Source organism: Gorilla gorilla, chromosome 4, assembly GCF_029281585.2.
Source record: "Gorilla gorilla gorilla isolate KB3781 chromosome 4, NHGRI_mGorGor1-v2.1_pri, whole genome shotgun sequence".
Lineage (NCBI taxonomy): Eukaryota > Metazoa > Chordata > Mammalia > Primates > Hominidae > Gorilla > Gorilla gorilla.
In genome coordinates, this window is record NC_073228.2 from 138,003,756 (window position 1) to 138,017,999 (window position 14,244).

The following is a 14,244-nucleotide window of genomic DNA, read 5'->3' on the forward strand; positions in this document are numbered from 1 at the left end:
CTATTTAGGGCACGTCATGACCCCACGCCCTGTCCAGACGGTGTCATTCTTTTATTTTTTTATTTATTTATTTGAGACAGGGTCTGGCTCTGTCACCCAGGCTGGAGTGCAGTGGTGCAATCTCAGCTAACTGTAGCCTCCACCTCCCAGGCTCAAGCCATCCGCCCACCTCAGCCTCCCGAGTAGCTGGGACTACAGGCATGTACCATCACACCTGGCTAACTTTTGTATTTTTTCTAGAGATGGGGTTTTGCCATGTTGCCCAGGCTGGTCTCAAACTCCTGGGCTCCAAGTGATCCGGCCACCTCGGCCTCCCAAAGTGCTGGTATTACAAGTATGAGCCACTGTGCCAGGCTGGTATCATTCTTTAACTTCACACCAACTGACACTGTTGTTTCTCTGGGTGCTCTGGCACCTCCCATGGCAGGAGAGGTCGACTCCCCTCTGCAAGGGCCTCATAGTTTAGCTCTCCGCCAGCCTTCAAGCTGGTGCCTTGAGTACTTCGAGACTTTCTGTGGGCGCAAAGGAAAGGCCCAGACAGCATTTCTCACGCTTGGAAATGCAGACACACTGTGAGCCTGTCTCAGGTATGAGTCCCAGCAGCCAAAGGGTTGTTTTTAAGTGCTTCCCCCCTGCAGATTTGAATCTCATCCTCAAACATAAAACGAAACGTTTACCAGCGCCACCACACAAGCGTGAGTAGTTCAGGCACAGGCCAGAACACCACACTATCTTGTAGCAGGAGGAGCGGGGGCAAAAAGCCTTGGGACTTCTGTCCCTCCCCAATTTGAGGTCCTAGGAGCAGGGCTGAGCGAGGGGCACTAGGAGCGCTGCTCGGCTCCTAGGTGGAAATAGAAAGGCGGGCTCATCTCTGAGGACCTGGGGCTTCCTCAGCTCCTCAGTTCCCACCTTCTCAGAACCAGATGCCAGGCACCAGCCCCAGGGGCAGATTGGAGGGACCCACCCGGCCCACCCTGAGCCCTGGCCTGGGTCCCGAAATCCACCACGATGGGCAAGTTACGTCACTAGGGCCCGGCCTGCTGCAAATGAGGAAACCCCCACCCCAACCAAGGGGCTGTGAACTTCAGAAGGGGAGTTTTTGGCCACAGAACCAGTCCCACAATGAATCAGGGATGAGCAGAGAGGCCCCATGAAAGCCCTTCCCCTCATCCCTCATCTGTCTCTGCCATGTACCCATTTTCCCAGGCCACTACAAGCCCCAAGAAGGGAGGTGACTTGCTCACAGTCAGTGGGTGCAGGGGTGCTGGCGGCTGCCCACAGTGGGTGGGCATCCCTGAGCGGGTGAGAATCCCGGAGGGAGGGAGAGTGGCTGGATCACTGCACAAAGGGTCTTGTACGTGCAGGGCGAGAGGCACCAAAGCTCCGCTTAGAACAGGAACAAGAATCTCCAGTTTATAAGGATGCTCTCTGCCCGAGATGCTGCCCTCTGAGCTAGGTCCACCCTGGGGGCCCCTCAGGCCTGCTGGGGGTAGGGAAAGGGAGGCAAGGGATGCAGGGTGGGGTTGCTTTTAACCTCCCTCCCCCACCTACCTCCTGCTTCAGCTTTTTCCAAAACCATGGGCCAGGAGGAGAAAGGGGAGAAAAGGAGAGAAATTCTAAAATTCTAAAAACAAAAGACCAACTTGACCACGATGGGGAAACCCTTTAAGATGTCGGTAATAACAGAGCAGTGAACAAAGACTAAAAACAGCAAAGCTGACAAGGAAAACCACAGGGGCCCACCAGTGACCCCAAAGCGAGGGGATATACTTTCACCACTCACAACGGATGCACTCGGAGGAGCTGCCCTGCCACGCCCAATCCCAGACAGCTCTGAAGGCTGCAGTCATGGGGGCAGGGGGTCCCAAGCGGTTCCTTGATACTGTCTTCCGTAAACAGCATGCTATTCCCTGCAAGTGAGGCGGCACTCTGATGCCCCCGCCTTGGGACAGTGACTTGGACCCATCTAGCCTACCTCCCGAGAGCTCCTGAGAGCATGGCCCTGTCTAGCCCTGGTATCCAGCAGAGGCTGGGAAAGAACTCGCTCCATGAATGGATGACCATCAGCAACCCTGAGATGCCCCACCTCCACCAGAAGCTCTGCAGCCCCAGGCTCTGTCCCGCTGCTGGCTGATAACACCACCCCCATTGATATCCCAGGAGCTCCTCTGTGTTAAAGGAGGCCAGGGGAGGCCTCCAATAACTTGGGGTTCCTGCTGCCCCCCACTATCCTCACAAAAGGAACAGGGCGAGCTCTCTGTAGGCTGCAGAACTACAGTCAGTTTGGAGCCCCAAAACTTTGGAGCCCAAAATTTTGAGTTTTATGACCTGGGCGAGTCACTTCCGCTCTCTGAGCCGCAGTTTCCACGTCTGTAAAATGGGGTTAAAAGACCTACCCCTCTGGGCTGCTGTGAGGATGAGATAAGATAACACACAGGAAGGTGTTCTTGCTGCATGAGTGTTCCCAGTCATTCTTAGGGCCAAGAGGTATTTACTGGATATCTGCTCTCTGCCAGGACCTGGCTCTGCCCAGGGGACCCAGTCATGAGCAAGACAGAGGAGTCCTGTTGGGACAAAACAGAAAATGAGAGTGAGCAAAACACCCTAGGCTGCAGCCACCACCCACACCCAGGGAAGCTGCATGGGGACCCGGGTCTCCCAGCTCCTGTGCCTTGCTCCTGGAGGCCATCTGGGGTGGCCCTGCTCCCTTGGCAGTGCCCCTGCCCAGGCAAACACGGCCAACCCCTCATCTGACTTTGGGAGCTGCCCACACTAGAAACTCCCTCTTTCTAGGACCCCATGATGGAGCTTACTCAGCTGGAGGGAACAGGGCTGCAGTTTGCCATCGAAGTCACTCAGCAAATTAGTCAGAGGAATCTCTCCGGCCTGAGAGGGAAGGGGCCCTTCTTGGCCCACCCCTCCTTCCTCTGCCGGCTGATGTGTTGTTGGTCAGAAGTGATCCAGTAGATGCTTCACCTCCGTAGAGAGGCTGCCAGCCCTGGAATAGGCAGGGCCGAGTGGTGGAGAGCCCGGGTCCTGGAGACTGACCATCCTGAGTTTCAACCTTTGCTCTGCCTTTTACTAGCTGTGTGACCTCAGGCAAGGAACTTGACCTTCTTGGGTCCACTTTCCCTAATAATAGTCATTCCAAGCTCATGTGGCTGTGGTGAAGACCAAACAAGGTAATTGATGTGAAGCCCCTTGCATAATACTAGGCATGGGTGAGCTGGGAAGTTAATTTGTATATATTTAACAAACACAGGACCACAAACTCTTCCAACTACGTTAAAAACAGTAACCATTTAATCCTTACAAGATTCCAGTGAGACAGGCAGTGTTGTCATCCTATCTTTTTTTTTTTTTTTTTTTTAAATGGAGTCTTATCCTGTCACCCAGGCTGGAGTGCAGTGGCATGATCTCAGCTCACTGCAACCTCTGCCTCCTGAGTTCAAGCGATTCTCCTGCCTCAGCCTCCCGAGTATCTGGGATTACAGGTGCCTCCACACCCAGCTAATTTTTGTGTTTTTAGTAGAGATGGAGTTTCACCATGTTGGCCAGGCTGATCTCGAACTCCTGACCTCGTGATCCACCCGCCTCAGCCTCACAAAGTGCTGGAATTACAGACGTGAGCCACCGCGCCTGGCCCATCATCCTATCTTACAGATGACACCAAAGAGGGTAAGTGACAAAGAGGGTAAGTGACTTACGAACCAAAAAAGGGTAAGTGACCTGCCAAAGCCACAGAGCTACCAAGTGGCGGGAGCAAAATGGAAACCCAGGCTCTCTTCTCTCCTATTTCTTCCAATCTTTCTCCTTCCAGTTCCTGGTTTTAGAAAAAGTTGAAGCCTGTGAGGGGTGGCTGGCTTAAGAATAATCCCTCCCTCTGCTCTCTGTCCTCCCTGGCCCCAGAAGGCCTAAGGCTACCAGCCACTCCACTAGGCTGCCTCTCCAAAAAGAAGGTGATGTTGTTGGTATGAGGCCCCCTCGAGATCAGACTCTTACAGAGACCACCCCTGCTCCAGCCTCCAGCCCCACTTTGGAGCCAGAGGTGTCCAAACCTTTGCCCTCACACTCACCTCAGAGCCTGCAGCTGGTCAGATGCCTGCAGTAGGCTCAACCGGGCCAAGCGATGGGCAGAGCCGCACAGGAAGTAGAAGGGACTGCTCACAGCCTCAGAGGGGCCAGGAGGGCAGACAGCCCCTCCGTGGCTTCCCTCCCTAGAGAGCCCCCAGCCTCTGCTCATACACCTCTGGTGACAGGGAGCTCACTGCCTCTGCTGCAGCCCGGGCGGGCCGTGGCTGGCCAGCTCTGACTGCTAGACGTGCTTCCTCAAGCCGAGATGAAATCTCTCTGTGTAATTTCCTCCCATTAGTCCTGTCTCTGCCCCCAGGCCCCTACATGGCCAGCCGGCTCCTCCAACCTGCAGACATCTGGAGATGGCCATCTCTTGGCAAGAGGAGTCACCACTCAGGCTGAACGTCCTGGCAGCCTCAGCCTGGCCTCAGAAAGCAGGATTCCTGGTGCCCTCCCCACCCTGGTCCCCACTCTCCACCCATGACCCCTGCAAGATTGCAGGATTGCAAAGGCAGCTGCTTGCTCAGGCAACAGATGCTAAGCACCATGACAGGCCTGGTCCTGAGCTCAGCCCTGCTGCCTGGGAACAATAAGTGACAACAGTCACCACTCAGCAAGTATCTACTCTGCCCTAGACATTGGGCTAAGTACTCTACAAGCAGGAACTCATCCCATCTTCCCAGCTCTTTGAGACAAATATTACTCTTACCCCCACTTAACAGATGAGAAAAAGAAGGCTCCAGGAAGGAGGTGGCTTGCCCAAGGTCCCGCTCACACTGAGTAAGTGGAGAAGCTGATTTCACACCCAGGCTGTGAGTTTCAAGCTCAGCTCTTGACCAACAGAAAACAAAGACACAGCAGCAGAGGGACAGGAGACTCACTCACAGGAAACAGAGGCCAACAGCTCAGGATATGATAGTGGCTTCAATTCTAAAGGCAATGGGACTCCTGAAAGGAGAAAGTATCTCTGCAGACCTGGGGAGGCGGGGAGGCTTCCTGGATTAGGGAGAGACCAGGAATGGGCCTTAAAAAGAAAAAGACGCCTCAGACTGCAGAATGCCCAGCTAACAAACGAACTGGAAACCCGTCCGTCCCCACTCCCAACCCCCACCCCTGGGAGCCTGAGGAAACACACTGGACCATTATGCAACAGCCCCATCCCCTGGGCAGAAAGCATTTATTAAGTGCCACAGTATGCTTGGCCCATGTTAGTATCCAGCAAGGCCACAGATGAAGGTGCCATGATCCCAAGAAGTGAGAATCCATTTGGGCAGGCGGGAGGCCTGGTTAGAGCTGTGGTGAGCAGTAACTACAGGATCTGGTACAGGTCCTCTTCAAATTTACCCTGCCCACCACATCCTGTTGCTCCTTCCCCTACTACCCCTGTTGTCCTGAGCTGGAGAGGGGTGAATATGGAATAAGAGGGTGAGCTTTCCTCGGGGCACTGAGCCAGGAAAGTCTTGAAGCCCCATGCAAGGCAGTGGGTCATATACTGGGAGGTAGTCTATTCTAGGAGAGAGGTCAGACAGGGAGAGCCAGTGTCCTGGGGAGGGAATACTTGGAGGAATTGTCCTAGGTGGCAGGGGTTGGAGGACTGCAGGAACTGAGACATGAAAAGGTGCCATTCTAGGCAAGGTTCAATGGATGGCCAAACTCTCCCCCAGGACCTAGTTCACCTAGGTCCCAGGGACCCTATGGGGTCAAAGCCCACCATCACCCAGAGTGTGGCTTACTGCCCCACCTGGAAAAGGCCACATCCTCTTTAATCCCTCTTCTCTCCTAGGCTGACCTAGGACCTCCTTCCTCCAGGAAGCCCTCCCTAACTGCCATGTTGTGTGCCATGACATGCATAAAACAGCCAGGAGGGTTTCTGAACCCCTGGCTCCCAGAGCCTCTTTAGCGCCTGATGTCTTCCACAAGATGGTGAGTTGCCTGACGGCAGGTACGGGGCCTGCTAACTACTTCCTGGATTCTAAGTGATCACTGCTATGGATGATCCATCCTTCCATTCAGCCATCCATCCATCCAAAAACTTCTGAGCACTGCAGGTTGCCAGTTCTGTGCCAGGCCCTAGGGATAAGCAACAAAGCCCTGTCTTAAAAAGCGATATTGAATAGTTCTTTCTCAATAAGACAGTCCTCTCTCAGTGTGTCTGAGGCTGTCTCCCCAGGCCACATAGGATTTAGTGCGGGTGTATTCCTCTGTGAAGCTGCAGGTGACTCCCACGTGAACACCGGGCCTTGTTGTGCTCCACCTTCTGCTGCATTTGTGACGCCGCTTGTCTCTCACCTCTGGTCTCAAGGCCATAAGCTCTTCATGGCATCCTTAGAACTTAGAGGCACCTGGCCAGGTGCGGTGGCTCACGCCTGTAATCCCAGCACTTTGGGAGGCCAAGGTGGTTGAATCAGCTGAGGTCAGGAGTTCGAGACCAGCATGGCCAACATGGTGAAACCCCATCTCTACCAAAAATACAAAAATTAGCCGAGCGTGGTGGCAGGTGCCTGTAATCCCAGCTACTGGGTAGGCTGAGGTAGGAGAATTGCTCGAACCTGGGTGGCAGAGGTTGCAGTGAGCTGAGATCGTGCCACTGCCTTCCAGCCTAGGCAATAAGAGCAAGGCTCCATCTCAAAAAAAAAAAAAAAAAAAAGAACTTAGAGGCACCTGCAGGTTCCAGGTGAATTTGGGCCCAAAGAAGGCAGAGGACTGACTTGACTTCACTCGGCAAGCCAGTGTTGGGTCAGGGACTAGGACATAGGCTGGCACTCCCAACCCCTTGGACAACTGGTACACCTGGCAGCCTAGGACCTGGCACACAGTGGCCACTCCACGTTTGCCTTCGCTGTCGCCTCTGACTCTAGACCCCTTCCTGGGGAAATTCAACCCTAATGTTTCCTTCTGGTGAGGGAACCCCAATCCCATTCATCAGGAACAATGGCTGGCACAATGTGGGAAAAATAACCCATGGGAATAGTCCTAACAAGCCCTGTGAAGCTCTGGGGCAGCTCTTCTCATAATTTGCCCATCACCTCTCAAGCCAATTTGACCAAGTTTCCTTAGGATTTCATCAGGAAATATGAACTGCCAATTTTGTTATTAAGTCTTTATTTTAATAACAATTCTTGGTTATTGTATGAAGTCCGAGGGATGGAGCAGGAGGGGAGAACCCACAGAAGAGTCCTTCCTTCCTTATGAAGAAAGAACTGACCCCAAAGCCCCCTTGCTTCATTTTAAGGGCAGCTGCCTGGTACCTGATGCAGAGTAGCAGCATCCCAGCAATTGTGTGTGCTTGCCTTTCTGTAGGTCACAACCACCTACATGCACACACATGGACACACACGCCTCAACAACCAGTGAAACTACACAGAGTTTCCAGAAAGCAAACTGTGTTTCTAGTAACAAACCACAGTCTACCTCTAGGACCTGTGACCGGGTTTTGCCCTGTGATGCTCCATGGGAAGTGCTCCTGCCCAGAGCCAGCAGCCCAGCCTCCAGGCGGCTTTGGGCAAGCCCCAACAGGATGCCAGGCGGGCTGGTGAGCAGGAAGAGACGCCGCTCACAATCTCTCCTTGCTGTAATTTACTAAATCCATCTGGGGCTCCTTTGAGACGTTTTCTGGAAATGCCACATTTCAAGGGTCTCCCTGTTAGAAAAGGTCAGAGTTCACGCGGGCCTTTCATGTTAAAGGAGCTTGAAAGAAAAGGAAAGGAAATGTATATTTTCAGCTTTAGCCATGATTAAGTGGGCTCAGGCCATGAGAACATTCAGATGATTTACATGACGTTACATGAAGAGCCAATTAGCCTAACAACTTCCGAAAAATATCTCGTTCGAGAGCACCCATTAGACACTTGGAAGGCACCAGGCTGCTGTTCTAAGCTCTTCACTAGGGTACAGTGGTTCATCTAGACTGCACTCCAACAGAGCAGGGCAGGCCTGCGCATGACACCCATTTAACCTATGGGGAGACTGAGGCTCAGAGAGGGTCAGCCATCTGCCTGGGGTCCCACAGCTAGTAAGTGGCACGGCAGAGATGGAAACTTAAGACTGCCCAAATCTAAAGCTGGAGCTCATCTGCTCCAACAACCCTCAAGCCTTGGGAGTCCTGACTTAGTCCTGTTTCCAGCATCTGACTAGTGCAAGCTCATTTGTGTGAAGATGAAGCCTTATTAAATCACCAGCCCTGGCCTGGTCTGGATGAATCCAGAAGACTTTGGGGCCTCCTTGCAGCTGGTCCTGGTCCTGAAACTCCCTGGTCACCTCCAGGGGGGCAACCACAGCAGATTGCACTCACTACCCTGTGGAAGAACCCCAGTGTCTATCATCTGTGTATGTGATCTGAGCCAATTCCCAGAACAGGTGGCCTCGGGTGGGCTCAGGAGAGAGATGGTACACACTGAGATCTGTCTGGCTCAAGGGAGAGATTCTAGGCCCTCTCTGCCAGCAAAGGTCTTGGGCCCCCTATACAGACCACCAAGATGATTCCCTAATCCTGTTGATGGCCCCCTTCATGCAACATGAGCCACCCAGAAAGTCAGGGCTCCAGATTAGTGACAGCTTATTTGTCAGCATTTGTCTGCCAAGACCACAAAGCAAATAAGGACTCCCTCTGGAATTTTATAATGGAACACTAGAGTGTGATAGTTAGGATGTGGGCTCAGGAGTCAGACTGCCTGGGTTTCGAATTCTGACACCTTCATTTTCAAGCTGTGAGAACTTAGGTGACTTCATCTCTCTGAGCTTCAGTTTCCTCATTAGTCAAATGGGGATACGAGTCCCTATGTCACAGGGTTGGTGTGATGATTAAATGAGATAATGTGTGTGAAGCTCTTGACAGGATGCCTGGCACATAGTAATCACTCAGTATATGAGGTTGGTCGTTGTGTAGACGATGGTGAAGGAATCAGTGCTGACTAGACCAGGGGCTCCTGTGGGGCTGCACCAACTTCTGGGGAACAAATCAGAGCTCTCGTTCCTTTCCAGCTTTCCAAACCCTCCTAAGCCACCCAGGCCCACATGAAATCTACCTCCTTCAGGAAGCCACCCTGACTACTCTAGTCCACATTGATCTCACCATATCTGAGCTCTTTCTGTCCATTATCTGTATAGGCTACTCTAGCACCTAAATCGGCTCTAATAACTCTTCAGCTTCTGAAAGCAGCCAATGGCTCCTGGAAGGCAGACACCTCTAGCCCTTCCCTCTCCACAGCCCAAGCCAGGGCTAGGTACACAGTAGATGATCCCTTAGCAAGCCTTCAGACTGATTTCAGTGTGGCTGTGGATGCCTGTGACTCAGCCCTTCTCTCCCTCACGCCTCCTCACAGTCCCACTCTCCCTACTCACCCACCCTCTCCTCTGGTTCCAGCCAGCAGGGTGGAGAGTTGGAGCTATGACCCCATAGGACAGTTGTTCCCAGACTATAAAATGTCCAAAGAAACTTGAGGGTGGGGGAGTTAACAGATGGGGGAAAAAATGTTCCTTATGTTCTTTCACCAAATAAAGACATGAAAAAAAACACTTGTCCCACCACCATTTTAGTAAAGAAAGGATGTTTTCACACCAATAAAGCAGTAAGGGCATAATCCTCGATTAAAGGCTAATACGAAGCTGGGAAGTTTTAACCTTATTGAGAAAACAAAACAAAACAAAAAGAACCTCACTGTTGTTCTGACTTTTCTCCTTTCTCCAAGGACTGGAGAACACTTCGGCCTCCACTGATCTGTGTCAGGGGAACTCATGGGTCTGGGGACAGCTATTCTGGAGGAGGTTCCTGCTGAGCCAGGGTTCCCTACAAACACATGACGACCCCTAAAGCCATTGGGTTGGGCAGATCCGGATTCCCTTTCAGCTGTCCCAGAGGAGGCTCACCCCAAGCCAGACCCTACCTATAACCTCAGGAGTTGAGGTGGCGGAGGCTCTGAACTCCCGTCCCTGTACTTTTCCCCTCCGGGCAGGGCCGAGCCCCCCCTTCCCCGCCAATCCGGAGCAGATGAGGCGAGACTGAGCGGCAAGCCCACCCTGGGAAGAGGCTGGGGAGACCTAATGGGCAGGGTCCCCCTCATCTCCATCACCAAGCTGAGCACTCGTGCCCATGCCACCCCCCAGCCCCAGCCTGGGGAAAGGAGGAAAAGTGGGCACCCTAGTCCGGAGGTGGCGGGGGAGGGGGGTGTGGGGGCTGGTGTCCGAAGCACCCGGCTGGGCGGGCACAGATAGGATCTGAACACAGGGAAGCATGGCTAGCTCTTTGATCCACAGCCAGCCACGCTGGGCCTGGACCCGGAGGGAGGCACGGCTGTTTTCCGGCCCGGCTTTGCACCGCTGCCAGGGGTCCTGTGGGGCCCTCAGCGGGAGAGGCGTCCAATACCCAGCCCTCCCCCAAATACCCTCTATCCCAACTGCTCTCAGAAGAGGCGTGAGCGTCTACAGTGAACCCAGCACAGAAACCTGCTAGGGGGGCTGCTGTTGACTGCATCGCGATCCAAACGACCGGCGTCTTTTGTAGATGCAGGGGCTGAGCCAGGCCAAGCGTGCCGTGGAGGCCCGCGTGGACGCAGACCCGGGTGCCATACAGATGCGCTGGAATCCAGGCACTTTCCCGCGCTCCGCAAATCTAGATGTTTCAGCCTGGATCGAGCGAGGGTTAGAGGGTTAGTCAGGCCAGGGTCAACTTCAGAGTCATGGGCTCCCTAAATGCGACTTCTAGGGTTGAGTTGCTGTGGACGAGCGACTCATGTCGGAATCCCGCGCCCACGTGGCTGCCCAAAGTTCCGAGTCTCCGGGCTGCAGGTTCTAGTCACGGAACCGAGTTGGGAGAGTCATAGGGGCTGGGACTTGGAGGATCGGCTGAGGTCCGGTGCTCTTGGCTGTGTTCGCGGCTCGGAGCCGTCGCCTGGCTGAGGGGCCCGTCACAGATGTGTGATGTATAAGCTCTGCACGCAACAGGAGCTCAATAAATGTGCGAAGGGGAGTATACTTATGTTCGCACTGTATGCAGGCGGCCTAGAAGGAAGTCCCTGATTGGCACAGGGATGGAGGATGGGGCAAGAGCCGCAACAGCGCCGCGGAGTTCCAACGCTGCCGGTTACCTGGGGTACGAGCACAGCCTCAAGCAGCCTCAAGCCCTAGGAAGCCCCCAGTTCAAAGCACAGGGCGCATTGGAGCCTGGGCACGATACAGTTCACACCACGGCTGCGATGGTAAGCCACGCCCAAGTCCCAAGGGCCTAGGGGACCCCCGCCCTCCACAGCCGGAGGAGAAACCTGGGCGCAGGAAGCAGGGGGAATATCTGGTTGTAGGTGAGTAAGCGGGGTCAGGAGTTCCCTTTAGAGTCTCTGCGTTTCGGGAGAAGGGTGATCATTCCCAGGCTTGTCCGACGTCTCGCTCAGGGTGCGCTCCGGAAGAGCGAGCCCTTTAAGGCTATGCCGAGTGGGCGCGTCCCGGCCTCTCCCGGGAGAGGAGAGGCGGGGCGGACCTGTGTCCCGCCCCCGGCCGGGCCCGCCCCCAGTGCCCGCCCCGCCCCCGGCACTCGGCCGGCGGCGCCTTTGATGTTCCGACCCGCCAGCTCGCGGAGCCGCTCTGCCCCGCGCCCTAGCCCGCGCCTGCAGCCCGCCCAGGCGGAGTCAGCCCGCGCTCCGCCCGCCGCCCGCCGCGATCCGGGCTCGGAGGTTCGGACTCCGGGCTCGCCGCCCCCCGGGCCGGCTCCGCGCCCCGCACTCCCGGCGCCCAGCGCCCCGCGCCCCGCGCCCCGGCGGGCGGAGCGCACCATGCCGCAGCTGGACTCCGGCGGGGGCGGCGCGGGCGGCGGCGACGACCTCGGCGCACCGGACGAGCTGCTGGCCTTCCAGGATGAGGGCGAGGAGCAGGACGACAAGAGCCGCGACAGCGCCGCCGGTCCCGAGCGCGACCTGGCCGAGCTCAAGTCGTCGCTCGTGAACGAGTCCGAGGGCGCGGCCGGCGGCGCAGGGATCCCGGGGGTCCCAGGGGCCGGCGCCGGGGCCCGCGGCGAGGCCGAGGTGAGCCACCGCCGGCGCCGGCTCCTCCCCCGCGGTCGCCGCGCCCCGCCGCCCCAGCTGCGCGCGGCCCTCGGGGTCTCCTGCGCGCAGAGCGTCCCTGCCCCGGCGTCGGCCCCGATCCCCGCGGTCCCACCGCCCCTCACTCCCCTCCGGTTCTCCCTCCAGGCTCTCGGGCGGGAACACGCTGCGCAGAGACTCTTCCCGGACAAACTTCCAGAGCCCCTGGAGGACGGTGAGTTTCTGCCCGGCCCGGCTTCCTTTCGTCGCGCTCAGGCCCTGGCCTCGGTGGGACGGGGACGCCGAGGACCGCGGGGAGCCGGGTGCCTCCCCCACCGCAGCTCAGGAGGCGGCAGAACCCAGGGGTGGGGAGTGGGGGGCGGGCTTCCCGGGCGCCGCCGGGTCGAGTCACTTCCGGTGCCCTGACCTTTATAGGAGTAAACAGACCCCCGCCATCCCCGCCTCCCCTCCTGCCCAGGTGACTGACTAATCCGCCTTCTTCAGGAGACAGAATTGGCCAAGGTTTCTTGGTTGGAGGGCGGGAGGGTGGGAGGTCAAGTAGGGGCTACCGCGGGGAGGCCTGCACTCCAGGTCCTTCCCCTAAAACTTGGCACTGCTGATACTCCCAGCCCGTTCCTTCCCAAGTCAGGAACTTGCAGGGGACCCCTTGGCAATTCTTTTTCTCTCAAGAGCATACAGCCTTCAGTCCCAGCCGCTGCCAGGGCTGGTGTGTCTGACCCAGCTGTGGTTTTTACAGGCCTGAAGGCCCCGGAGTGCACCAGCGGCATGTACAAAGAGACCGTCTACTCCGCCTTCAATCTGCTCATGCACTACCCACCCACCTCGGGAGCAGGGCAGCACCCCCAGCCGCAGCCCCCGCTGGTAAGTGGACCCCGCAGCCAGTGCCGCCCTGTGCTTGCAGCCTCCTTGACCAGGTAGGTGAGGCACCGGCAAGAGACTTCTGCCTGGAACAAAATAGACGAGACTCCTGTGCTGGTCTTTTTTCCCATACACACCCGGTGGGATCTGAACCAAAAGGAGAACTTTGCTGAAGGAAGGAGGGGCCGCCCTGGGGCACCCCCCTGCCCTCTGGCTCTTGGCTTTTGTCTTCCCAGCTTGCTCATAAGCAGGTGCAGGCTCTGTCCTGGTGCTGGGTGATGCCAGGGTGGGGTCTTCTTAGAGAACTTTTGAGCCGAGACCACCCTTGCTCCTCGCTGCTCTGATCTGAGCTCAGAGCTTTGCAATTAACTTTCTAACTAGCCCAGGAAACCCTGAGCCTCCTTGGCGCTTGGAGGAATGGGCAGGAAAGCTGATCTGTTCAGGTCACCTGGTTGTGCAGGAGAAACGTGCTGTGTTCGGTCGGCTGTGTCCTTACGGGCGTGAGTGTACCGTTGCCAAAGAAGGACCCTGAACACCATGTGTGGAAAGTGGGTTCTTAGGAAACTGGCTTGGTCTCAGACATACCAGGAAGGGTTGGCAAAGGTGCTACAAATCAGTGATGTTGAGAAGGGACCAGTTTAATTAATTCGTGAATTAAATATTTTTAAGTCCCAGTGCTTTGAAAAGATTTCATGATCTTTACAAACCATGCCCATTGGTACAGATGACCTAAAGTGTGAAGAGCCTATTCCGAGTGCTTTGGAGCAGTACAGCTGCGCTTTTAAAGAAATTCCTATTCGTGTTTCACACTTTTCTCAGTTGGTCCAAGTTGGGGTGAAGGTACGTGGGTTTGGAGGACTGTGGTAAGCGAGTGTTGGCTGTGAATGTAAGCCCAGTGCAGGTGGGGCTGGCAGGCTGGAGGCTCACATGGCTACAGTGGGGTCACCAGAGGGAGGAGAGTTAAGTGCTAGGCTGTTTCAGACCAGGAGTGAAGAGGGTGGTTCTGAGAGCTGCTGCATGCCAAGCCAGTGGGAATGAGAAGACATATAGGCTTCTTTCCAGAAGCCTAGGATGGAAAACCTATTCTATGGCCAGCTCTAGAAATGAGCTCCTTGCCCTTTGGGCCCCTGTCTGTCAAATGAGTATGTTTTCCGAGTAGTCTCTGTATCCGACTTTCTGCTCTGGGGTGGCTTGGTATATGAGGTGGTTCACTTCCTTCCAAGTCTGTGAGATGGGGGGTGTGCCCCCCAGCATTCCCCCGCTGATGCAGTGACTACATCCAGAG

General features: G+C 55.7%; 1 protein-coding gene across 10 annotated transcripts in view; it reads left to right on the forward strand.

Moving 5' to 3' along the window:
* Positions 1-11,107: 11,107 nt before the first annotated feature.
* TCF7 (transcription factor 7) overlaps positions 11,108-14,244 on the forward strand; it is a 38,302-nt gene continuing 35,165 nt past the window's right edge. For 7 of the 10 annotated variants that reach the window (XM_031010690.3, XM_031010686.3, XM_031010691.3 and 4 more), the window contains exons 1-3: positions 11,602-12,083; positions 12,249-12,315; positions 12,838-12,962. In XM_031010690.3, the coding sequence (XP_030866550.3) occupies positions 11,616-12,083; positions 12,249-12,315; positions 12,838-12,962 (660 nt within the window). In that variant the 5' untranslated portion in view covers positions 11,602-11,615. Of the gene's footprint in view, positions 11,268-11,594; positions 12,084-12,248; positions 12,316-12,837; positions 12,963-14,244 lie in introns of those variants that run through there. The other 3 variants (XM_031010687.3, XM_031010688.3, XM_031010689.3) reach the window with 2 other exon arrangements.